The sequence below is a fragment of the Narcine bancroftii genome, chromosome 7 (assembly GCF_036971445.1).
Source record: "Narcine bancroftii isolate sNarBan1 chromosome 7, sNarBan1.hap1, whole genome shotgun sequence".
In the NCBI taxonomy this organism is placed as follows: domain Eukaryota; kingdom Metazoa; phylum Chordata; class Chondrichthyes; order Torpediniformes; family Narcinidae; genus Narcine; species Narcine bancroftii.
Genome location: NC_091475.1, coordinates 49359605 through 49384824, shown reverse-complemented (window position 1 = coordinate 49384824; position 25220 = coordinate 49359605). Strand labels below are relative to the sequence as shown.

Sequence of the window (25220 nt, the reverse complement as noted above, 5' to 3'; positions counted from 1 at the left end):
ACCAAATACATCATTTGTTTGATTCTTTGAATTATTTTGTTAATAATCACTTAAGGAAATGTGCAATTAGGAGCCATTATGTTTAATGCCAATCAAAATCATTCACAAATTCAAGGAGAAAAAATACTTCAGAAAAATCCAAAGATAGAGACACACTGGTATTTTTATTACACTTAAAGCAATGGTCGATTTCTATAATTGAATATTTGCAAATTATTAGATGGAAGCTTTTCCAGGCTGTATCGACCAGATTTGGAGAATTATCAGATGGAAGCTTTTCCAAGCTGTACCTACCAGATTTGCAGAATTAGGAGCTATAACCATCGCTGTATTTCCATTCATTTTTGTTCCCTGAATCAGTGCCTTCAGTGCACAAGTCTGTGACAAGATCTGGGATTTAGAAATAAAGGATGTGGTTTATCAATTTCAATGTTAGAAATTGTGACAAAGTACCCCCACAGCAGTTCTGATTACAGCAAAAGAAAAAGCAAAATATCCACTGTGTTTTGAGTAAACATCATGAAGTCTTGAGAAGAGAGAAAATCAGATTAAATTAATTGTTGGTGATTATAGTGGTAATATTTTGTGAGATGTTTTCAATCCATATCTGATTTAGATGATTACATTTTTTATTCATTTTTTTGAATCTAGGCACCTCAGCAAGGCCAGCATTTATTTCCCATTCCTAACTACTCCTGAGATGGCAGCGAGCATGGTTTTGTGAAGGCACTCTTATAATGCTGTTGGGCAAGGAGTTCAAGCACTGGCTAGAATTAGATTGCCTATTGAAGGAAAATTCAGAGGGATGGCATTCCCATGTGCCTACTGCTTTGTGCTTCTTGGTGATAAAGGTCATGTGCTTGCAAGCTGCTAAGTAACCTGTATTTTGTGGATGTTACACTCCACAGCCACTGTGAACTAGTGGTGAAGAGAATACATGTTTAAATTGGTAGGTTCCAATTAAGTTGTTTTCCTTGTCCTGGATGGCATCACATTTCTTGAGATTTGTTGACGCTACACACCCAGGCTGTATTCCATCAAGCTACAGATTTGTGCCTTGTAGATGGTGGAAAGGCTGAGGAATATCAGGAGGCAAATTACTTGCAACAGAATAACTAGGCTCTGACCTACTCTTGCTGCCCTGGGAAATACAAGATATTGATTGTAGGGAACTCAGCAACAATAATCCCAATGATTATCAAGAATAGGTCACATTTTTTAAGAGCAATTTTTACTTGCCACTCATCAGCCCTTGCCAGAATGTTTTCTGTTTTTCAGAATCCAGACACGAACTGCTTTATTCATTGAGGAAGTTGCTTTCTGAGTTTGATATTAATGTAAGCTTTGATCCACAATGGAAACTGTTAACTCAACAACATGGACTGAATGACTAATAGATTTTAAAGATGCCATAATCAGTTATTTTATGTTAATCACCTGTATAACAGCATTGAAAAAACATGTATTCCCAAGATTGCTGAGTCCTTTTACTGATATCTGTTGGTTGTTCTCTCCCCATAGCTTTTCTTTCTCAGTTTCTGTTGCATTGTCTTCCTTTCCCTCATCTTTATCTTTTTCATCTGATGGGGACAGTACAGCTGTAACTAGAAACATGGACCAATTAAAACTCGATGGATTTGTACTTTCTCATCAACAATCGCCATCAAACTAACCACAACACTCACAATTCAGTAACAATGCACTGTAGTGAAATTGGTTCATCAGGTAAAAGCAATTGTTTTTCTGCAGTCTTCTGGAGAACATTAACTTCCAGGTGATTGCATTTGGAGATAATTATGAAGCAGTACAGTATTACCAGTTGCATATTTAAAGAATAACTATGCATTTCAAAGACCTTCTGGATAACTCACCTTTAGAGCATTTATCAACAATCTTTTTTTGGACAAATCCTACTAACTGTCCTAACTGATCTTTGACTTCATAATGTACGTCATCATCACACAAATAGCACCTGTGGTTAAAAGCATAAGTCAATGTGAATATTTTATTGCTCTTCACAATCATTCTAATTTGATTTTATTTTTATTTTTAGCAACTTCACATGGCTGTACTTTTACTTAGTATATTCTTAAACAGTTTCATCCACCCTTTCTCACATGCTTTTACCGAATATCCAACATTCCATCCCCCATACTATTTTAATAAGTAGACCAAATTATCAGATATATTTTCCCCTCAAATTCTATATCCCGGTCACTTGAGGGTCAGATTGTACACATAGTAACAGGCCTTTTGGCCCACATCTCTTCTGCTGATCATCACACCTATCTCTACCAATCTGACTTGTCTACATGAATTCCATATCCCTTTGTGCTCTTACTGTTCCTGCCTCCACCACTTCCTCTAACAGCATATCAAACAACTCTGTTTGAAAAATGTGCCACTAAGATGCTATTTAAATTTCCTCCCTCTCAAGTTAAACCTATGTCCTTTAGTTTTAGACAATCCGACCATGGGAATTAGTCACCGATTATCCAACCTGTCTATTCCTCTCATAATTTTATATACCTTTATTGAGTCATCACTCAGCCTCTTTCACTCCAGGAAAAACAGAACTACTTTATTGCTCCTTATAACCCAAACCCTCCAATCTGGGCAAGACGGTTGTGAATCTTTTCTGTACCTGCTCTAGTTTAATCACATCCTTCCTATAATAATTATCTGAAGGCAATATGTAAATTTCACGACTGCCTTTGGTGTCATTCTGGAATCTATTTTGTATCCCTCTAATTGTTTAATCAGGTGCTCGATAATTTATCCACTATCAAAATTTTATTTATGCGCTACATTTTATGAGCATGGTACTCTACATGGAATATTGAACCTACCATACACTCCAGTTATCCAAACTAAGAATGACAGAATGTGTATCTGAATGTGGCGCATTGTAATGTTTAAGAGCATGCTGGCCTTCCGAATTCCTCCCACAACCCTGAAAGATACAAAATAAGTAATGACATAATTGTGGAGAGCTGAAAAACATTTTATATTGTGCAAAATAGCAATCAAAAGCATTAGGCTCGGAGGAGGTGACATTGGGTCCTTTGAACACCAAGGCAGATGAGCCACAGGCTCAGATGGTATCAATTCTAGGATATTGAAGAAGGCAAGAGAGGAGATTGCTGGGGCCTTGACAGAAACCTTTTTTAGCCACAGATGAAATTCCAAAAGACTGAAGAAAAACCAATGTTTTACCTTTGTTGAAATGGGCAAGGGATAATCCAGCCAATTAATAGGCCAGTGAGCATTATATTAATGGTGGAAAATTTATTGGAGATGATGCACTGGAATAAAATTTACTTGCATTTGAAAAGAGTGGTTTCATATGGGATATTTAGCATGGTTTTGTGCAAGGAAGATCATATCCTACAAACTTCATCGAGTTTTTTTTTGAGTAACAAAGATTGGACAGTGGATGTCATCTACATGGACTTTAGCAAAGCATTTGACAGGGTCCCTCATACTAGGATGACGCCAAATCCATGGTGACTTGATTCAGAATTGGCTATATATTATGCGTGTGAAATACACACACACCCTTCTGTAATGTTCAGACAGAGCCATTTTTTCTTTATTTGCCCCTGTGCTCCACAGTTTTTAATCTATTCACATGTAATTAAAGTGCACATTCCAGATTTTATTCAAGGTTATTTGTAAACATTTTGATTTGACCATGTAGAAATTACAGCACTTTTTATACATGCGGTAGTTCCCTCATTTAGGGGGACCATAATGTTTGGGACATTCGGCTTCACAGGTGTTTGTGAGTACTCAGGTATGTTTAATTGCTTCATTGGTGCAGGTATAAGAGAGCTAGGCTTGCTTCTAAGCTTCTGATCAACTTTGGAGTCTGTAGTTGCCATTTTTCAACATGAGGATCAGAGTTGTGCCAATGAAAGTCAAAGAATCGAATATGAGGCTGAAAAACAAGAATAAAACAGTAAGAGACATTACCCAAACTTTAGGATTATCAAAACAACTGTCTAGAACATCATTAAGAAGAAAGAGCATACTGGTGAGTTCAATAATCGCAAAGCGACTGGTATTCCAAGGAAGATCTCCACTGCTCATGATTGAAGAATTCTCATCATAATGAAGAAAAATCCCCAAAATGATGTCTTCAAGAGGCAGGTGTGGATATGTTGATGACTATTATCCCCAGAAGACCTCATGAATAGTAATACAGAGGCTACACTGCAAGATGCAAACCACGACAAAGGGGGTATGCTTTGGATATTGGGCGGTTCCTTTAGGCCTCCACACTTTGCTCTTGCCATCACTCTGAGACAGATTAATCTTGGTCCCATCTATGCACAGATCTTTTGCAGAATTTTGCAGGCTCTTTTCAATACCGGTCCTTCCTGGCAAACTGTTATTTGGCTATCCTGTTTCTGTGGCTAACTAGTGGTTTGAATCTTGTAGTGTAGCCTCTGCATTTCTGTTCATGAAGTCTTCTGCAGACAGCAGTCATTGACACATCCACACCTGCCTCTTTCTGATCTATCAAGACACATGCTTGGGGATTTTTCTTCATTATTATGAGAATTCTTCTGTCATGAGCAGTGGAAGTTTTCCTTGGAATACCAGTCTCTTTACAATTATTGAGTGCACCAGTATGTTCTTTCTTCTTAATGATGTTCCAAACTGGTGACTTTGGTCATCTTAAGGTTTGGGCAATATTTCTTGCTGTCTTATTTTTGTTTTTCAGCCTCATAATAGCATCTTTGACTTTCATTGGCACAACTCCAGTTTTCATGTTGAAAAATGGCAAGTACAGACTCCAAAGTTGATCAGAACTTATACCTGCACTAATGAAGCAATTAAACATACGTGAGTACTCAAAAACAGCTGTGAAGCCAAATGTTCCAAACATTATGCTGCCCTGAAATGGGACTATGTATAAAAACTGCTGTAATTTCTACATAGTCAAAGCAAAATGTTTACAAATAATCTTGAATAAAATCTGGAATGTGCACTTCAATTACATGTGAATTGTTTGATTACAAATTTAAAACTATAGAGCACAGGGGCAAATAAAGAAAAAAAAAGTGGCTTTGTCCCAAACATGGAGGGCTCTATATATACATACACACACTTGCAGGAGGAAGAGTTGACAATTTTATTTTCTTAAAAATGTCCATTAATAATGGCTTCCACAAACACTGCAAATTATTTAAAATCTAACAAGCGTAACTAATCACTCATATATGTTTACACAAAACTCAGAAAACTGTGGTCAAAGAGAGAGATTTAATTAAGACAACTGTTCACCTTATGCCCACATTTTAGGCAGAGCCAGATGTTGGAAGTTTCATCAGTTTCCTCGCATTGTCTCTCTGTTTTGGCATCAGCTTTGCAGTCATCACAAGCATCAGACCAATGCTGGCCAAAAAGCTTCTTAACTTTGCCTTGGTTCAAATCCTTACGAAAGTGCACACACTCAGTTGCTGAAATAAATGGCAAATTCAACAATATTTTCTTCAAGACACACAAATTTTGCTGCACAAATGTTATTGGTTTCATTAGTTATTTATTTCTGTTCTAAAGTTGTGCAAGCTTTAAAATAAACTAGTGTAATTACATTCAATTCTGTCACACAACCTAAAATATACAGGTGCATTTTCTTTTAATAATAATCAAAGCATTACTTCATAATAAGTTAAACCTAAAATACCTACACCTGATGCAAAAATTACTGATGTGTCTATGTGTTACATTCTGGTAAAACATTCAGAAATGGATGAGATTCTCAATTAGTAATTTTACTTTTTTTTAAAAAAAGTCAAAAATAGTCATTTAATATAAATATTATAAGATTCCAGTGTGTGAACCAACCCTTTGTGCAATCCAGATTGATACTACTTTTTCTTAATGCTTTTCTTACTCTTTATATACAATTATTTTATATAACTATTGTATCTATTGTCATAATTATCTTTGGGGGATAAGAGTGAGGGGAAGGCAGATAAGGGTGAAGGGCTAATACCATGTACCCATTGTAACTGTCAAACTTCATTAAGTATTGACTCTGTACAATTATATGGATGAAAACTTTAAAATATTAAAAAAATAGGTAACATACAGGAGTGGAATTGATATTGGATTACATATTATGCAGCCCTTTTGAATTGAAAAGTATTGGAGCATGTGAAAATTCTGAGGTGCTCCTTGTTTGTTTTGGGTGACCACATGCGCACATGGTACCTACAGTTCAATCAACTTACGTATTAGTTATTGAAGTTTGTGCACCAGCTGGAGACTCTGTAGAGCATCCATGACACCGACAATTGCTTGGATAGCATGTTTTTTCATATATATAAAGTGGTAGGCACCACACAGTTCAAAGGCTGACTACCAGGCAAAAGAGGGGATGCAGGCAGATAGTTAAAAAGCCTTGGAGTGCATCCTATTATAAAACTATTTCTCCATGTTGGAATTATCTGTGGCAAGTCCAGTTAGATCTAAGATCAGAGCACAGTGGGTGGTTCAGTTGCACAAGGGAGAAGGTACAAGAAATGAAGGGAGAAAACTGAAAGAAACTCAAAAGGGAGGAATAGACAGGCACTTGTGTCGTCAACAATGCCAACCAGATTAATGTGTATCCTCCCTGGAGGCAGAGTCAGTTGTAGGGCATTATAAATGTAGAGATAAATACCCAGAAATTCAGATTTCAGATTTATTGTCAGAGTACATATAATTTTGAGATTCTTTTTTCTACATTGTGGTCCACATTGATGTTAATGTTGTACATAAAAGGAGATCCCAGAATGTTAATTTAAGGAGCTAGTTAGCAGACTAAATAACAGTACCTCACAAATTGTAATCCCTGGATTACTTCCACACAATGTGGAAATATAGGACTTTGAGCACATCAAATGAATGTTGCTAAAAAAATGGCATAGGAGGCCTTTAGATATCTGGATCACTGGGACCACTCCTGGGGAAAACAGGACCTTTGCAGGTTGGATGCTAGCAGAAGAGTAGAATAAAGGACAGAGGAACAGTTAGGAGCTGAGGGATAAACTACAGTCAAATGTTGAAGGAAACCATGTCAACTGAATAGGCAGAGGGAGGTGTGATAAGGCACATGGAAAGAATGCAATACTAACTATATTTATTCTAATGCAAGGTGACATAGTGTTGTTCATGCTGAGGAGGTTAGGTGTTAGAAATGACCCAGACACCACAAAGGTAGGCATGTAGAAATGTATTAACAGATATATAACCATGCACTGTTACAAAATGTAGAAGGAATTAAGCATGATGGGACTTAATCACATTCTACTTCTGTGGTCTTGTCTAAAGATTCCTGTTGATTGCAACAAAATGCTTTAGAATGTAGCAGTTTTATTTCTCTATTAATAACAACTTTTTTGATAATCAAATTTCATTTGTCATTTGATTTATTTGACCCAAAATTGATTGAGCCACACCTCCCTAACACAAAATTATTTTTCATTGTGCTACATTTAAATCTAAAATGCAGTGAAGGAATATACTTTTGTTAGAACCCACCAGTTCACTTGGATACCGCTGTACAGTCTGTAACTAACAAAGCCTTTAATTACCATGATTATCAGATGCCTCACCATCCGGAGTAGAATGATGTCTTTCCTTCTTTCCCATTTCAATGCTGTTCTGTATTTTTCATCTACCTTAAAAAAAAAAGACAAAAAAAAAGAAGCATTTGCAAAATTGTGCAACTTTAGTTAAGGGGCAGAATGAATCTGTCTGTGGCTAGTGATTCAAAATAAAACTGATGACAGCCATCTATTCCCAGACTTAATCGTCCTGCTGCAAGTTCAGGAGAAAAGAAATTCCAACTGTGTCACATTTGTCATTTGTCTCCATCTAGTGTAGAAATTGGAGTCATCAGATGAAAGGGAGATCAGGGAAAGGCAAGTTTTTTTTAAATACATTCTTTAATGGATTCAATTATTTATTTTTCAAAACTAAAAATGTTTTAATAGTTTTATCGGAGATAATAAAACTCTTACAAGGTCTTCCAGCTTCATTAGGACACATCTGCATCAAAATACTATCAAAGCCTTGCCAAAACACCAGGTTCTGGAAACCCAGCATAACTACACGTACACCAGATTAGTGCAGGTGTGTGGGAGAGCACTGGTGTTGAGTGAAAATATCGTGGAGGATAAAGAGGTTGATTCCAGAAATGAGGGGGGGGGGGGGTCAGTTTAAGAGCAGAAAATTTCAATCAATAACGATAATGAATTTAATTGATAAAGTTAGGACAGAGAGCATTAGATTCCACCACTTTAGGTGCTCTCAATCTACGTGAACAAGATAATGAGTCATTTACCATATTGGAAGATATTAGACAGTGGTTTTTTACAGGGGGTATTGCCAAGTCCATTTAATTTTTAGGAATGTTAAAAGAGTTGAAGACAACAGGAGGTAAGCCATCAAAAGGCAGGCAAATCACAGATGAAATTTTATTGTTCATTGAAGAATTCTGAAACAAAAAGGATTAAAGAGCATAATTCCAAAATATGTGTGGGGATGGGGTGGGGGTTGGATGTATATCTTTTGAAAGTGGCAGAACATGTGGAGTAACCAATTAAAATAACAATGATGAGTTTATTGTCATAAATTGTCATACATTGTACATCATACCAAAATTCTTACTTGGTGCAACTAGACAGTTACTTTGTTTAAAAAAAACAATAATATGCATAATTTGAATGAAAAAGAGAAAATGGTTAAAAAAAGAAAGTATTCACAGTTATCTTGAGCAAAGAAAATAAAGTGACTCTGCAATAGTGAAGATGGACCTTTAGTGGGGTTGGAGAAGTCTGTGAAGGGGCGGCTCAAGAGCCTGAGAGTTGTTGAAAAGAAACTGTTCTTGAACCTAGTGTTGCTGATCTTCAGGATGGTCTTCTCTCAATTATAGTATTTAGAAGAGGATGTGATCAGGGTTTCAAGGGTCCATTAAGATGTTAGCCTTACTAAGAAATGTGTTCACTAATTGTGATTGAGATTGCAGTCCTCCGACCTCTGGAAGCAAAGGAATGAATTGCATAAGTAAAAGGGTAAGAAAGTCAAAGAAAGCTGTCTTCTTCACACAACAGCAGCTGGACCAATTGGTGGACAAAGAGAGAAAAGGAAGAAATACAGCCATGTGCCGCATAATGTCCATTTGGGGAACATCCGACCACATATACGTCTATGGTTCCATAATTATTCAGTTACAACAAGCAAGTCCGCAGCAAATTAAAAAGCGATCACTAGCTATAGGAAATTGTATACTGTATACCCAAACTGATCCACTTGCCCCACTCTCTCCCCACAGCCTTGTATCAGTCCCAACTAATCCCACTGCTCTGGTCTCTGCCCACAGCCCCATGTCGGTCCTCACACTGATCCAACTTCTCCGCCTCACCCCACAGCCCCATGTCAGTCACCACACTGATTTCATTGCCCTGCTCTCTCCCCCCACAACCCCAAGTTGGTCTCCACACTGATCCCACTGCCCTGCTCTCTGTCCACAGCCCCATGACTGTCCCCACACTGATCCAACTGCCCATTCTCTCTCCACAGCCCTGCATCAGTCCACACATTGATCCCTCTGCCCTGGTCTCTGCCCACAGCCCCGTGTTGGTCCTCACACCGATCCCTACTTACAAATAAAAAGGTTACAGGTAAACTACAGTACCCTATACATTTTTGCTAAGTATATAATATGGTGTTCGCATAATATCCAAATCTCATAACGTTTAATTTCACAGAACGTATTGTGGACTTTAAGCGATGCATGACTGTACTTGCATCTCAAAATGACCCCAACGGTTGAAGTAATTTCAAAATCTAATCACTGCCTATCTAAGAGTCTTTTAAATATCCCTATTGCACTAGACTTCACCATTACCCTAGCAATACTGTAAACAAAAAAACTACCTCTGACATTCCCCTATACTTTCCTCCTCAACTTAAATGGCTGTCCCCTCCTATTTTTATTGTCGCTCCAGGAAAAAGGTGCTGACTGTCCACCCTATCTATGTTCATCATGTTCATATATATACCTGTGCTAAATCACCCTTCATCCTCTGTCATGTCAACCTTGCTTCATCAGACTATGTTCTTCAATTAGGCAATATCCTGGTAAATTTTCTGTCACCCCCTCTAAAGCTTATATATCCTTCCTGTAAGAAGGCCACAAGAACTGAACGCACACTCCAAATGTGGACCAACCAAGAGTTTATTAGTTTCAGGGGTCATTCACTGCATCCAGTGCTGTCATTGTGACGTGGGATAAACTGGATATAGACTAGAAGACTAAAAATAATGAAGGCACTGCCGGAGCTGCTATATTGGCAACATTGCCACTGGTGCGGACTCTGGGAGAGCGATGAGTGAGGACAGTCCCCCCCTGCAGGGTCATCCCGCCCAGCCCTACTGTAGACAGCTCCCTACAGGCTTTAAACAGCCTGTTAAAAGAGCAGACAGTATTTTATTTAAAATCCTGTGACCACGGGTTTGGGCTCAAGATGGCGGAGCCTGTGCTTGGCAGTGGTCTTGAGAGGTTGAAGACTACAGGGGAGCAGTGGAATGGCAAAGGACACCAGTAATGGGGAGAACACCCTTGTTAAGGAGGAGAAAGAGAGGAGATGACCCCAAGGATGGTGACCACAGTGGCAGGACAGCAAGGGGCTCTGTGGCTGAAATACAGGTGGTGGGCTGCTGCCAATGAGGTTGAGGGGCTCAAACTGGGCTGCAGACTGCTGGAGACTGGGTCTTGAGAGCCAGGTATCAGAACTGGGATTTGAGAGGATGCTGGGGGAAAGGAAGGCTCCTAAAGGGCCCTGAGGACTGAAGGCTTCTCACTGTGTTAAATATTTGGTTTTGTGCTCAAGTTGCCGATGGTTTGAACTGAACTGGAGTCCTGTGCGGCTACAGAAGCTGTGAGAACACTGGAGGTGAATCCAAGGACACTCGGTCAATCTGGGTGGGGGTACCCTCTTTTGCTTCTCTTTCTCTGAAGGGGGAACCAGACAATGCCAATGGTGAATCTTTGCCTGCCTTATGGCAGATTTAAGGCAATTTGTGCAATATAACATTTGTAATTTATTGCATGACAATAAATAGTTTCTGATCTCAAGAGTTTGAAAGAACTACAGGAGACATCTATAGCAAATGTGCTCCCGCTGTGGCCTCCTCTACGTCGAAGAATCTGGATACATACTGAAAGATAGTTTCATCGAGCACCTTCACACTGTAATAACAGAAAACTCCCAGTGGCCAACCATTTCAATTCCCATCCCATTCCCTTGCTGACATGTCTGTCCAGTCTCAGGCACTGCAAGACTGAGGCCACCCACAATTGGAGGAACAACACTTCATCTTCCAATTGGGCATTGATATGGACTTCTCTGGCTTTCTTTAAACACCTACCTCACTCACCCTCACCCCCCCCCCCCCCCCCCGCTCTCTCAACTTTTTTCCTCTCTCCTTTCACACAGACATAATCAATTCCCACCTTTCCCTTTATCATATCCAATTAATCCCTTTTGTTGATCTGGATTTCTCCTCCAGCCAGCATTGTCTGTACAGTATTCTGGGATTTCCTGTTCTTTTATTTGCTCATTCTGCTTATTCCTTGAAAATGGGCTGAAGCCCAAAACAGCGGCCATATATTTTTGCTTCCTATGGACGCTGAAAAGACCGGCTGAGTTTCTCCTGGATTTCGGTGTGTTTTTACTCCAACCACAGTGTCTGTAGTTTCATACATTGTTAGCATTTTCCCAACAAGGTTGACGAGTCCCCTGTTTTGCTATCATTTTATTTCATATTTTTATTATTAATCCTACACATCTGGTATCCAGAGGTACGACTGGAATAAAATAAAATTGGCAGACCTGATTGGACCAGGAGCCACGGCATTTAAACACGCGGAGTCCGCCAACTCAAGGGTAAGTCGGGGCTCCGAGTATCTGGCAATGCCCAGACTCCGCCAGCATCCCAAAATCCGAAGACCTCCTCACCTTGTCCTTTAGGGGTTGTTATCTGACTTCAGCGCCGCACAGGCTCGGCTCCATCAAAAAGCAGCAGGCATTACTTTATCAGCGCGCATGCGCGGCCAACTGGCCGCGACGGCGGCCGAGAGAAGGCAGCCAGACGGATGACCAGGGAGTGCGAGCGGCGGTGGACAGGCTAGTGTCCGGACGAAGGTGGCGGTGGGCAGGTACTCTTCATGCTCCGCACGAAATATGTGTTCTGTAGAAATTATCAAGACTTGATGTGACTCGTGAGGCCAACCGACTACTGACATTTCCCTTATTTAACATTTTTAAAGTTTTGAATTTATTTGAACCATTAACGCAACGTTCGTCCACTTAAATAATCACAGCCCCTGCGTATTGTTTGATCTTTCAAAATAAAAACAAGGTGAATGCAGCTTGGTGCTTGGTTGCTGGCGGCCAAAGGGTCTGTTTCTGTGAGTCCATGAATGGATCTCATTGAATGGTGGAACTGGTTTGTTTGGCCACTCTTAGCGATTTTTGTGTATTTCTTTACCTTGCAAATTTCTTTACCAGTTAAGATGAAGTTGTTAAAATGTTTAACATTTTTGAATATAAAATTTATCTCAAAAAAACTGTAGGAAATGAAACAAATTAAGAGCTTTATCCTTTAATTTTTTTTTCCCTATATTCCACCTTTAAAACACAAAGACTATCTCTCAAAATACCCGTCAATACATTTTTCATCCACAAAAATAGTTTGTTTGCATCTAACTTGTGAAATTCTTTTAAAACCTGAATCGAAGTAGACCCCAAACTTGTAATTGCGGGGGAATACTGTTCCAAAATGTAACCTTTTCAAATCTTGGTGCATTGTACTATCTCCAGATCTGAGCTTCAGTGAAACTCATCTAAGTGGTCCAGATGCTTAGAAAAAGATTGCGTACTGTCATCTCCCAACTTATTAAGTTACACCACTTTAAAAATAATGCCTGAATTTTCTCTATAACTGTTATGAAATTCTTAGGCATAGAAACAGGCCTTTCTGCTCATCTTGATCAAGTTAGTTATATTTGCCTGTATTCTTCCCAAACCCTTTGCCTGCTCTAGACCTTGGATATGAATATGGATACTACATCTCTTGAGCTTTGTAACTTCCAATGTCAATGATCTAATCCAAAGATGTAGTAAGTAATTCAGCAGGAGAAGCATTAGGACTGTGGAAGCTAGATATTGGATAGTAATGACACTTCATTTGAACCAAATAAACTGTAGTAATTTTAATACAGTTTAAAGATCAGGAGCTCTAAAGTTTTACTGCTAGATTACGTAATTGGTCGGAATGTGTGCCAAGTAAATCACACAAAATTTTTAATTATACAGTTAAAAACCCCTGGTATCTGGCACATACTGCGATTGATAGATGCTGGACAAGTGAGTTTTCTAGATGTTTGAGACCCACTCATACTCTTCTTCTTCTTTGGCTTGGCTTCGCGGACGAAGATTTATGGAGGGGGTAAAAGTCCACGTCAGCTGCAGGCTCGTTTGTGGCTGACAAGTCCGATGCGGGACAGGCAGACACGGTTGCAGCGGCTGCAGGGGAAAATTGGTTGGTTGGGGTTGGGTGTTGGGTTTTTCCTCCTTTGCCTTTTGTCAGTGAGGTGGGCTCTGCGGTCTTCTTCAAAGGAGGTTGCTGCCCGCCCAAACTGTGAGGCGCCAAGATGCACGGTTTGAGGCGATATCAGCCCACTGGCGGTGGTCAATGTGGCAGGCACCAAGAGATTTCTTTAGGCAGTCCTTGTACCTCTTCTTTGGTGCACCTCTGTCACGGTGGCCAGTGGAGAGCTCGCCACATAACACGATCTTGGGAAGGCGATGGTCCTCCATTCTGGAGACGTGACCCACCCAGCGCAGCTGGATCTTTAGCAGCGTGGACTCGATGCTGTCGACCTCTGCCATCTCGAGTACTTCGACGTTAGGGATGAAAGCGCTCCAATGGATGTTGAGGATGGAGCGGAGACAACGCTGGTGCCGACAATGAGATAGACAACAGACTCGCCAAGGCAAATAGCGCCTTTGGAAGACTACACAAAAGAGTCTGGAAAAACAACCAACTGAAAAACCTCACAAAGATAAGCGTATACAGAGCCGTTGTCATACCCACACTCCTGTTCGGCTCCGAATCATGGGTCCTCTACCGGCATCACCCACTCATACAATGCCTAACTAATGCACTTGCATTAAGAATAAACAGTTTCGAAGACAAAACCACTATACTGTACTTACACCGAACAAACTTCACTTGTATGATTATATAAACCTTAAAGAATTTTACTTTATTTTCAGTCACATTTCTTGAAAACATTTAACTGTCACTGCCTCTGCAGGTTCCTCCCCCACCAGAGATCCGCCCAAAACACAAACAATAACATTGTTGACAATTAACCCACCCTTCCTCAAGTTTACAGATAAGGCCTTACTTAATATACTTAATAATATACTAATAAAGACTGACTAAGCAGGGAGAAGCAGGCACTTTAAGAGAGTCACCCCAATGGCAAATGGTTTCAACCTGGGCAATGCCATTGTCATTTCACACATCTTTCTTCAAATGGCTGCTACCAGCAAAGCAGGACCAAGTCACTGACTAAACATTTGTTCCCATCTTCATCAATTTCATGTAATTTACATTCTAAATGTAGTATTGCGTGACAATAAATGATCCTTTACCAAAGGTTCATGTTACTTCAGAGAACATTTAAAATTTTAAACTTTTATTTAAATATTTATTCATTCTTATTTATTTTAATTTCTATTTAATTTCCCTTTTTTTTGCTGATTGCTTGAATCCCAGATAACAGTACCTAATTTGTTGTAATTCTGCTACAACTTTCTTATGTGCATTTGCATTTGGAATAAGTCATCTCAAAGATTATTTCCATAGGAATTTACTCCGATAAATATTTTACAAAAAACTGCTGCATCATTTTTTGACATGCAACATGTTGAAATTTTATGTATTCCTATGCAGTATTTACAACTGGTGAAGACATTCCTCGAAAATGTCCAGTCTTGCTAATGCAGAGGCACAGATGTCTGAACTGGAACTTCTTTTCAGCATGTTTCCAAATGAGATTCAAGTGGATGATCAATTGGCTTTTGCAGATCTCAAAGACTATATACAAGGAAAGATACAGAGCTCACCAACATCAAGACTGCAATACACTGTAAACCTCCATCTGGATGCTCTTAATGTCAGTACTGCATCAACAAAAGTAGATTCTGATTATTTTGAATTACTGTACATAGAATATTTTTCCTCCAATGAATTACTTATTTTGTTTTCAGGTATTGTGTGCATTATCTTGTGCCTTTCCCCCAAGTTATCCAGATGAGCTACCAGAAATTTCAATAAGGTACAATAATCTGCACTTTTAATGCATTTGCACAATTAATACTTTCATAAAAATGTTAAACAATCACACCATAATTAGTAGATTTAAAAAGAACAGTTTAGTATAAAGATATTCATACAATGAAACAAAATCTGTTTGACAATTTAATATCAAATGTTAATGTTTGGTACAATTCAAATAACTAGAGGCTTTTTTAAAGTGTACTGGAGGAGGAACAATCATTTAATTTATTTCTTTATCTTTACCTTTTTTCTTTAGTATTCCTTTCTAACTCCCTATATTTTGGTCAAATAGATCCTACTTTCAAATTCAAGTTTTTTCATCTGACTGTTCAACCAGATAAAATTGTTTATATCCTTTTCCAACTGTGGATAAATTCATGATTCTGATAAATTAGCAGGTCCTTCATCAATGTGAGAAAGCATGATGATGTAAACAAATCATAAAAAGGCTATATTCTTCCCTTAAAATCAGAATTGAGTGAATACATTCAAATATTTTTGGTGTCTTAAAATTCTTCAAATGTGATACTATCAATATAAAGTAACTGCCATTTTATGTCCAGGTCAGATTCATTATACAGATCACAGCAGATGCAATTCAATACAGAGTTGCATGAATATCTGAGGAAAAGCTGCTGTGGTGAGATATGTGTATTAAATGCAATCGAGTGGATCAAAGATCATGCTGACATTTACATGAACAAAGAAATCACTCCTTCTGAAAAGAGACAGCCTACTAACAGAACCAAAGATGCAATTTGTACCAGATTGTGGATCTACAGCCACCACATCTACAACAAGGAGAAGAGGAAAAATATTTTGGAGTGGGCAAAAGAACTTTCACTGACTGGGTTCAGTATGCCTGGCAAGCCTGGAGTAGTTTGTGTTGAAGGGACATATTGCGCATGTGAAGAATACTGGGCAAGGTTTGATTTTTAGCATACATTGTTTCTTTTGAATAAATCAAAATGTTCATCAGAGTGCAAGGATAAAATACAGACAAATTCTTCATAATAATAGGGAGTGGCACAGTTTGCATAGTGGTTAGCGCAACATTTTTACTGCGCCAGTGACTGGGGATTGTATCCAGCGCAATCTGTAAGGAGTTTGTACAACCCTATGTCTGCGTGGGTTTCCTCCCACCTTAAAAATGTTAAGGAGTTGTATGTTAATTGGGGGTTTGGGTGGCACAGGCTTGTTATCGAGCTATACGTCCAAGAGTAGTTTTAAGAAACAGAAATAATTATTAAATTAGCCTCGGGGATTAGCAGTCTCTAACTTTTCTATCCTTCACCAGTTAAATACTGCTATTTAGTTGGATTCCACCAAGATCCTTTTTATTGTAAACATTATCAGTGGCATCCTGCCTCACGAGTTCCAATTAAAAAGTCTTCAGCGATTTTTAGTACATTTTATTGCTTCCTGAACTCCACTTTCTGTTGACATCTACTATCAACATTGAGCCATTGCACTTCTCACTGGACTTAGGTCAGCAAACCTTCAACATAACGTACAATTCACATGCTCAAATCTCTGATCATAAAGTTGATGTCAGTTTCAGATCATTGACCATTCCTCAGAGTTCTGATGTTAGGCCAATGTCCTGAAAGGTGTATGTTTTTATCTGCACTATTGAGTGCTTCTAATTTTTTTTATTTGAAATTCAGAGCTTAAAAGATGACTAAACACAAACATAAAAGTGAAAATGAAGGTGGTTTATGACAAAGGGAAGATGCATAATACAGTGGTGAAAGAATATGAATACCGTAAATAAAGTTGATTTTAAAAATCAGATCATGGGGAAAGTAGAGAGTAGGAATAGGTTATAACTGTACATAAAGTTATCAGTAGCAATGGATTGGATAAAACAAGAGGTGGTTTAAAAAGTTGGCGACGCTTATAAAATTATCTAATTCTGGATAGAGAGCAACCTTGGCTCCAAGGAAAAGTTGAATATTGTGCAGCTCTGGTCACTTCTTTAATGCTCAAGTATGTGAATTAGGAGCCTTCCAAGCTTACTGGGCCATTTATTTATGACAGGTTGGACTACAATCTTCACTATACCCAAATCTTTCACACCCTCCAAAAAGGTTCAGAAGCTCTGCTTCCAATGCTATTTAAAGATTAGCATGCTAAAGGCTTTTGTCCTTTGGAGACAAAAAAAAATAAAATCACCTCTATTTTTCTCATGTATCAGTCACCATTTACTTGTAACAGTAGTGACTAGTTCTGGATTCTATCACAAGAAAAACACCATTTCCATCTTTACCACGTCAAAATCTTCCAAACTCTCATGCTTCATTCAAATTACCACTCACTCTTCTAATCTCCAATGGTTACAAATTTAGTCTGTTCAAACTTACTTCATATAACAACCCACCAAATCCATGTATTAATCTGTTAAACTCCTGACAAGTTTTCACACCCCATGAGAACCATGGCTTCCCGATATTTGGGGAAAGTAGAGAGTAGGAATAGGTTATAACTGTACATAAAGTTATCAGTAGCAATGGATTGGATAAAAGAAGAGGTGGTTTAAAAAGTTGGCGACCCTTATAAAATTATCTGATTCTGGATAGAGAGCAACCTTGGCTCCAAGGTAAAGTTGAATATTGTGCAGCTCTGGTCTTTTAGTTTCAAATTTATTGTCATATTATACCTGGTGCAGTGAGAGTTTCATTTCATGAACAGTCCATTATGTCAACTCAATGAGCATACGGGAGTACAAAGTACAAGTGCACATTACAATATGCAGTTACAGTGAAATGATCAGTTAGTACATCAGCAAGGACAGCATGAGAGTATTATTGTGAGGTTCATTCAGGAGCCTGAGAGTTGCCAGAAATAGAATGTCTTTGAGCCTGTTGGTGTGTGATCTCACACTCTTTAACCTTCTCCCTGACTGGATGAGGGAGATGGGAAAGTGGCAAGGTTGGAATGGGTCTTTCAATATGTTGGCTGCTTTCTGAGGCAGCCATAAGTGTAGATGGGGTTGATGAAATGTGAGGTTATGAACTGGATCCATCTGCAGCTTCTGACCTTGATAGAGTAGCTTCCATGCCACACTGATGCCTCCATCTAGGATGCTTTTGATGATGCACCATAAAAGTTGTTCAGGGACATGCTGAACTTAGCCCTTTAAGGAAGCAGAGGTGCTGGTGTGTTTTCTTGACTGTCACTGTTAGCTATCCTAATTACATGCATACCATCCTTTTGCAAATCATGTACTAGAATCCACGGTGCTTAAAACATTTGTGACCATGAAAACCATTTAACTTGAAATACATCTGCCTAATATCAATTGTCAGAAAAGTTAAAGACCTTAATTCAGGTTAAAATAAATTAACATTTGGAAATGTATAGGTTAAAGACAAATTGTGTTAACTAAATTTTGAATTTTCAGATGCAATATCAGAGATGGTAATGGGGTACTGCAGTTGAATTTGTATATGAAGTTTAAAAGGCATTACGTCAACTATGGAACTTTGGACAGAACATGGGAGGAGAATTTGCATAATTTGGCAAAGTGGTGAGTGGAGGGTGTGTAGCAGTTGGTTTGGACTTTGATGCTTACTTAAGAGTTGTGAAGCTAAGGCAGGATACTATATTGAATTATTATCATAATCAATATTACATTAGGTTACTGACATGTCACATCACCGGTTAAGTATCCTGTTAACATATTTGCACCTCCACGCAGAGTAAAACGGTTGACCTGGAAGAGGATTCTAATTCGCCACAGAGAGGACACTACCACAGATGTCAGAAATGTTGATATGATATCTGCACTACAAAAATTTCGAAAGTTCAAAGATTTTGAAGAAAAAATATTTGATGTTCATGGAAACAGGGGAAATCATATGGATCTTGGGCAGCTGTACCAATTCCTAAATGAAAGAGACTGTGGAGATATTTTCCAGTTGTACTTTGGTGTAGAAGGAAAAGCTTCATAATTCATTTGTGGGTACTTATTGTTTATCTGAATGGGAGGAAGGGCCATGTTATTTTATATTTGTAAATTTACAAAAAGATGCAATTCTTGAAAATACTTTGTGAAGAAAATGTGTAAATTGAAAAGGATAGGAAAAATGTATTCAGGGAATTTTAGTACTGTGTATTACATGTTCTTCATTATAGTAAACAATAATTTGCAAAATGAAGGGCATGGACCAAAAAATCTGAATGGTGAAAGTACATACATTGCACTTTCATAGTCAAGGATCAATCCAATGTGTAATGAGATACACAAGTTAGAATTTGAAATGATTTTCAAAAATTGTTGAATTAATTGTTGATTCATTAAATTAAATTACTGGTCATTACAGTGAATATTGACGACTCCAGCCAGTTTTATGTTTTTTGTTAGATGTATGAATTTTACAATTTTTGCTGGTAATCTTAAGTCTCTTTTCATTAAACATATGCAGTAAAGGTTATAAATATTTAAGTTACTCATTGAAACAGTGATGAAATTATGCAGAAAAATGTAAAAATGCTGAACATAACCTCTCCCTGATGAGCAATTTTAATGACAGATTTGTGACAATTTGTGGTATATTTTTACAAAGCAATCTATAATTAACTTCCATTAAGGACAATATTTGTAATAATTGGAAGAAAAGTTATAATAGCACAGGATTCAAAAACATTATTTCCATTTCCAGTTTATGTAATAATATTACATTTTTCTTGCTAATGAATGATTTCCAAAAATAGTCACAGAATTTGAAGATTAATCCTCTTTGTATGAATTTGGAAGGGGAAAATTCATATAATTTTAAACATTGAAACTTTTTATGGTATGAGATTGCCATCAACCAACATACCTTTCTACCAAAGATGGAAACTTACATGAAATTGTCCTTGTTTAAGATGGTCTATTACATGCCATGTCTGCCTACTTTTCATTATAATATTCAACTCAAGTTCCCGTAATGTATTTGTGAACTGGATTTAACTTTAGAAGTTGGCAACCAGATTTTCCAAATCTTCTGAAGTCCAAATCAGAAACAACAGCACGCTGCTGCAAATGGCTATTCCTTTTAGGACCATTGCCTGCTAGTAAGAAGCACAAATGTTCCACGTAGTTCGGTCAAGAAAGCTTGTTACTGATGACAGCTTTGACTTCCTCATCTCACCATCATGCAATCTACCAACCTTCCAAAATCTTACTCCATTTTTCCTTCCTATCCCCATAAAATAACTCAGAAGAATTAATTGACTAGTGTGGTTTTTGATCTTTAAGTGATATTTTTAAAGAGTGTTAAATGAAGACAATCCCTTTATATTGATGGTATTTATAATTATTGGAGGAAGTTACTGCCCGCCAGGCACCAACCTCCTTTAAAGAAGACCGCAGAGCCCACCTCACTGACAAAAGACAAAGGAGGAAAAACCCAACACCCAACCCACCAATTTTCCCTTGCAACCATTGCAACCGTGTCTGCCTGCCCCGCATCGGACTTGTCAGCCACAAACGAGCCTGCAGCTGACGTGGACATTACCCCTCCATTAATCTTCGTCGGTGAAGCCAAGCCAAAGAAGATTTATAATTATTATGGGTAAGATGAGTTTAAACTATAATTCAAGGACTCAATGCCTCGAGAAAGGAGGATAGAATCAAAGGATATTGGACTGGCGCCTGCAAGCTCACACCAAGACACAAGAGCAACTTGTCCGTGAACTACTCTTTGCAGATGATGCCGCTTTAGTTGCCCATTCAGAGCCAGCTCTTCAGCGCTTGACGTCCTGTTTTGCGGAAACTGCCAAAATGTTTGGCCTGAAAGTCAGCCTGAAGAAAACTGAGGTCCTCCATCAGCCAGCTCCCCACCATCACTACCAGCCCCCCCACATCTCCATCGGGCACACAAAACTCAAAACGGTCAACCAGTTTACCTATCTCGGCTGCACCATTTCATCAGATGCAAGGATCGACAACGAGATAGACAACAGACTCGCCAAGGCAAATAGCGCCTTTGGAAGACTACACAAAAGAGTCTGAAAAAACAACCAACTGAAAAACCTCACAAAGATAAGCGTATACAAAGCCGTTGTCATACCCACATTCCTGTTCTGCTCCGAATCATGGGTCCTCTACCGGCATCACCTACGGCTCCTAGAATGCTTCCACCAGCGTTGTCTCCGCTCCATCCTCAACATTCATTGGAGCGACTTCATCTCCAACATCAAAGTACTCGAGATGGCAGAGGCCGACAGCATCGAATCCACGCTGCTGAAGATCCAATGCGCTGGGTAGTTCACGTCTCCAGAATGGAGGATCATCGCCTTCCCAAGATCATGTTCTATGGCGAGCTCTCCACTGGCCACCGAGACAGAGGTGCACCAAAGAAGAGGTACAAGGACTGCCTAAAGAAAGCTCTTGGTGCCTGCCACATTGACCACCGCCAGTGGGCTGATATCACCTCAAACCATGCATCTTGGTGCCTCACAGTTCGGCAGGCAGCAACCTCCTTTGAAGAAGACTGCAGAGCCCACCTCACTGACAAAAGACAAAGGAGGAAAAACCCAACACCCAACCAACAAATTTTTCCCTGCAACCGCTGCAACCGTGTCTGCCTGTCCCGCATCGGACTTGTCAGCCACAAACGAGCCTGCAGCTGACGTGGACATTTACCCCTCCATAAATCTTCGTCCGCGAAGGCAAACCAAAGAAAAAGATTTTTAAAAATCTGAGTCGAAAATTTCTCCTCATTTCAGACCTAAATTGTCTGTCTTATTCAGAGTCTGTGACACTAATTCTTGACCTCTCAGCCAAGGGAAGCATATTTCTCACAAGTCCTGTGAGAATTTTGTAAGTTTCAATGAGATCTCCTGTCGTTCTACTTGTTACGAACTAACAACCCTTTAAATTTTGTTTGGGACTAAAGGGACTTTGTTATCCCTAACAAAGGAACAGCAATGGAAAATTTACCAGACAATGGTAAATTCAAAACAATATTTTTATTACTCTATTAATAAAATAACATTACTTACTTATCTCTAAACTTGCACAAATGTAAATGTGTGTGTAATTAAAGTCCCACTTTGAGAAGTCAGTTTTAAAACTTCAGTATCATTTTAGTCTTACTTGAAGGTCTTAAATTTTCAGTTCAGAAATAATTATAATGATTTTAAACATCACATCTTCAGGCCTCTTTAAATTCAAAATTTTTTTGATGAGTTGTCTTCGAGAGATATTCTTCAAGCAGAAATGACCATCTTCTAGGCCACAAATGTATCTCCTATGAAATAGATAATACAAATCCTGTCTTCCCAGGATCAAATTTTCTTCTTTTGAATGAAGACTTTGGAATCTGTTTTCCAAACGATGAAACTTCTCTTTATCTTAAAGAGACAGAAGTAGGCTTCTCTTTTGAAATCTACTTATTCTGTGTTCACAAGCAGCTTTTCCCCTTTTGCAGGAAAAATTACTGCTGGTCATTTCTGCATCTGAACAGAATGGCGAGTTTCCTTAAAACAGACTGTCTCTCATTTTGGTAATATATTTATTGCAAATCTCTCATGTCACATGGTATGTGACATGAAGTTCATACAGTCTTTTGACATGGATATGCTAAAAGCATCTTTGTCTACTCACTCACAGAATAAATGTAATTAACTTTGTGTTATGATTCTCTTCTGGTCCAAAGGTGTCTGGATTTAGACAGATGCTTCTGAAATAACACCTATTGTTTTCAGTATCTCAAGAACCATCATAAATCCGTTCATCTTGACTCCAACTTCAATCAGCAGCCATTTTCATCTCAAACTGCTTCTGTCTTCCATCTCAAAGAACCATGTGTATTTAAAATGTTAATGTGTCTTTGTTCCTCTGTAACCACCCAAACTAATTTATTAAACCATGTCTTGATAAAATATAGTTTTAATATTAGACTAAGGATTAATATTAACACAGATTCATTACACTACTAAACATTATGCTTTCCTGGCTTGATCTACTTAATCTCTCCTCTTGTAATAAAAGCAAACATACTATTTGGCTTCCTAATTTCTTGCTTCATTAACAAGTTGACTTATGATGACTTGTATACAAGGATAATGAGCTCTCTCTGATTATCGATACTACTCAGTCTCTCACCATTTTTCAAAAGATGCTTTTTCTATTTTGTGCACCAAAATGTTTAACTTTTATCATTTCCACATTGTATTCCATTTCAAGTTTGTTCAAATTTATTATCATCTGATTGCACTGTGCAACCTGTGAAAACAGTGTTCTGCGGTCATCAGTGCAAAACATGCTGGCATACAACCAGACACAACACACATACAGACAAACAATATATAGGCGCACCTCAAGTATGTGTACTCAGCCCGCTCCTGTTCATGCTACTAACCCACGACTGCATCACCAGATCCAGCTTCAGCAGTGTCATCAAATTTGCATATGACACAACAGTAGTTGGCCTCATCAGCAACAATGGTGAGTCACACTACAGAGAAGAGGTGGAAAACCTGTGATATGGTGGGAGAGTAACAACCTGAGTCTCAACATAGATAAGACAAAGGACATGATTGTGGACTTAAGAAGAAACAGGAATGACCATCCTACACATCAATAAACTCTAGTGGAGGGAACACCAATTTCCTTGGAGTCCGCTTAACTCAGGACCTATCATGGACATACACTACCTCACTTGGCAGGAAGGTGCAACTGCACTCCCTGAGAAAATAGAAACAGGCAAGGCTATCAGCCACCATCATGTCAACCTTATACAGGAGCTCTATTGAGAGGGTCCTGGCCAGCTGCATCGCAGCGTGGTACTGTCGCTGCAGAGAAATGGATCAGAGGTCAATCCACAGGACCATAAGAGTGGCAAAGAGGATCACTGGAGTCTCCCTCCCCTCCCCCCCACCAATTCAATGTGATCTACCAAGATTGTTGTCTGAAGAGGGCGTGCAAAATCATTGACCCCTCCACCCTGTTCACACCATCTCGGCATCTTTCAGCTGCTCCCATTGAGAATATTGGAGCCAGCACCACCAGATTGAGGAACAGCTTCTTCCTTCAAGCAGTGAGAAAACTGAATGACCAAAGGAAATGCTCACACAAACCATCTGAGACTCTCATATTTACAAAATGTTATTTATTTACTTGTAGATATGAATACTTGTCCTGTATATATATTGTTTGCCTTGTATGTGTATTACGTCTGGTTGTGTGCCTGCCTGTTTTGCACCGAGAACCAGAGAATGCTTTTTAATCGTGTTAGTACTTGTGCAATCAGATGACAATAAATTTGACTTGACATATATAGAACAAATATACATATATAAAAATAAATAAATGTTATTGAGTAAATATTAGAGTCTATATTTAGTAAAAATATAGAGACTATATTTGGGTTGAAACAAGAAAGTCTGCAGATGCTGTGATTGTAGTAAAAACACAAAGAAATGCTGGAGGAACTTTGTCATGTTCTTTGTGTGTATATCTCCTTGAAGCTTCTTTACACACACCTTTTTACCCACAATCCTACATAAATTTGTATTATCGGAAAACTTGAAAAAATGACTTTGTTATAGCCAAATCATTGATTACGAATGGCTGGAGCCTAAGCCCCAATGCCCTCAGTATCTCAATAGTCAAATCCTGCCGATTGAGAAAGATTTTTCTATTCCCACTAAAGAGATGGTGCAGGTGGGAGGGCATCATGTTTCTGGAGAATTGGACTCTGTGCCAGGGATGGTGGGACCTGTTCCGACAGAACAGTTTGCACCTGAACTGGAGGGGGACTAACATCTTTGCAGATAGATTTGCTAAAGCTACTCTGGGGGTGGGGGGGTGT

The 25220-nt window shown here is 38.7% G+C and overlaps 2 protein-coding genes across 12 annotated transcripts in view; one reads left to right on the top strand and one right to left on the bottom strand.

Moving 5' to 3' along the window:
• Positions 1 to 25220, bottom strand: part of usp16 (ubiquitin specific peptidase 16) — a 59667-nt gene that overhangs the window by 29293 nt on the left and 5154 nt on the right. For 2 of the 10 annotated variants that reach the window (XM_069890031.1, XM_069890033.1), the window contains exons 2-7: positions 7590 to 7676; positions 5293 to 5468; positions 2850 to 2953; positions 1872 to 1972; positions 1438 to 1604; positions 295 to 390 (exon numbers count right to left, since the gene is read on the bottom strand). In XM_069890031.1, coding sequence (XP_069746132.1) covers positions 295 to 390; positions 1438 to 1604; positions 1872 to 1972; positions 2850 to 2953; positions 5293 to 5468; positions 7590 to 7647 — 702 coding nt within the window. In that variant the 5' untranslated portion in view covers positions 7648 to 7676. Of the gene's footprint in view, positions 1 to 294; positions 391 to 1437; positions 1605 to 1871; positions 1973 to 2849; positions 2954 to 5292; positions 5469 to 7589; positions 7677 to 12020; positions 12253 to 23725; positions 23847 to 25220 lie in introns of those variants that run through there. The other 8 variants (XM_069890034.1, XM_069890028.1, XM_069890035.1 and 5 more) reach the window with 8 other exon arrangements.
• rwdd2b (RWD domain containing 2B) lies at positions 12098 to 19723 on the top strand. 2 transcript variants are annotated; one of them, XM_069890055.1, is made up of 6 exons: positions 12098 to 12220; positions 15028 to 15250; positions 15345 to 15412; positions 15978 to 16340; positions 18818 to 18943; positions 19115 to 19204. In XM_069890055.1, coding segments are annotated over exons 2-6 (750 nt in total). In that variant the 5' UTR covers positions 12098 to 12220; positions 15028 to 15058; the 3' UTR covers positions 19116 to 19204. The 2 variants fall into 2 exon arrangements, with proteins under 2 accessions (XP_069746156.1, XP_069746155.1); XM_069890054.1 differs by lacking the exon at positions 18818 to 18943 and having other exon boundaries at positions 12099 to 12220; positions 19115 to 19723.

Bases quoted from the DNA above. Each gene is read 5' to 3' on its own strand.
- rwdd2b (XM_069890054.1), top strand. From the start codon at position 15,059: ATGTCCAGTCTTGCTAATGCAGAGGCACAGATGTCTGAACTGGAACTT. The intron at 15,413-15,977 runs GTACAATAATCT...TTTTATGTCCAG, and splicing joins CTACCAGAAATTTCAATAAG to GTCAGATTCATTATACAGAT. The intron at 16,341-19,114 runs GTTTGATTTTTA...ACCTCCACGCAG, and splicing joins TGTGAAGAATACTGGGCAAG to AGTAAAACGGTTGACCTGGA.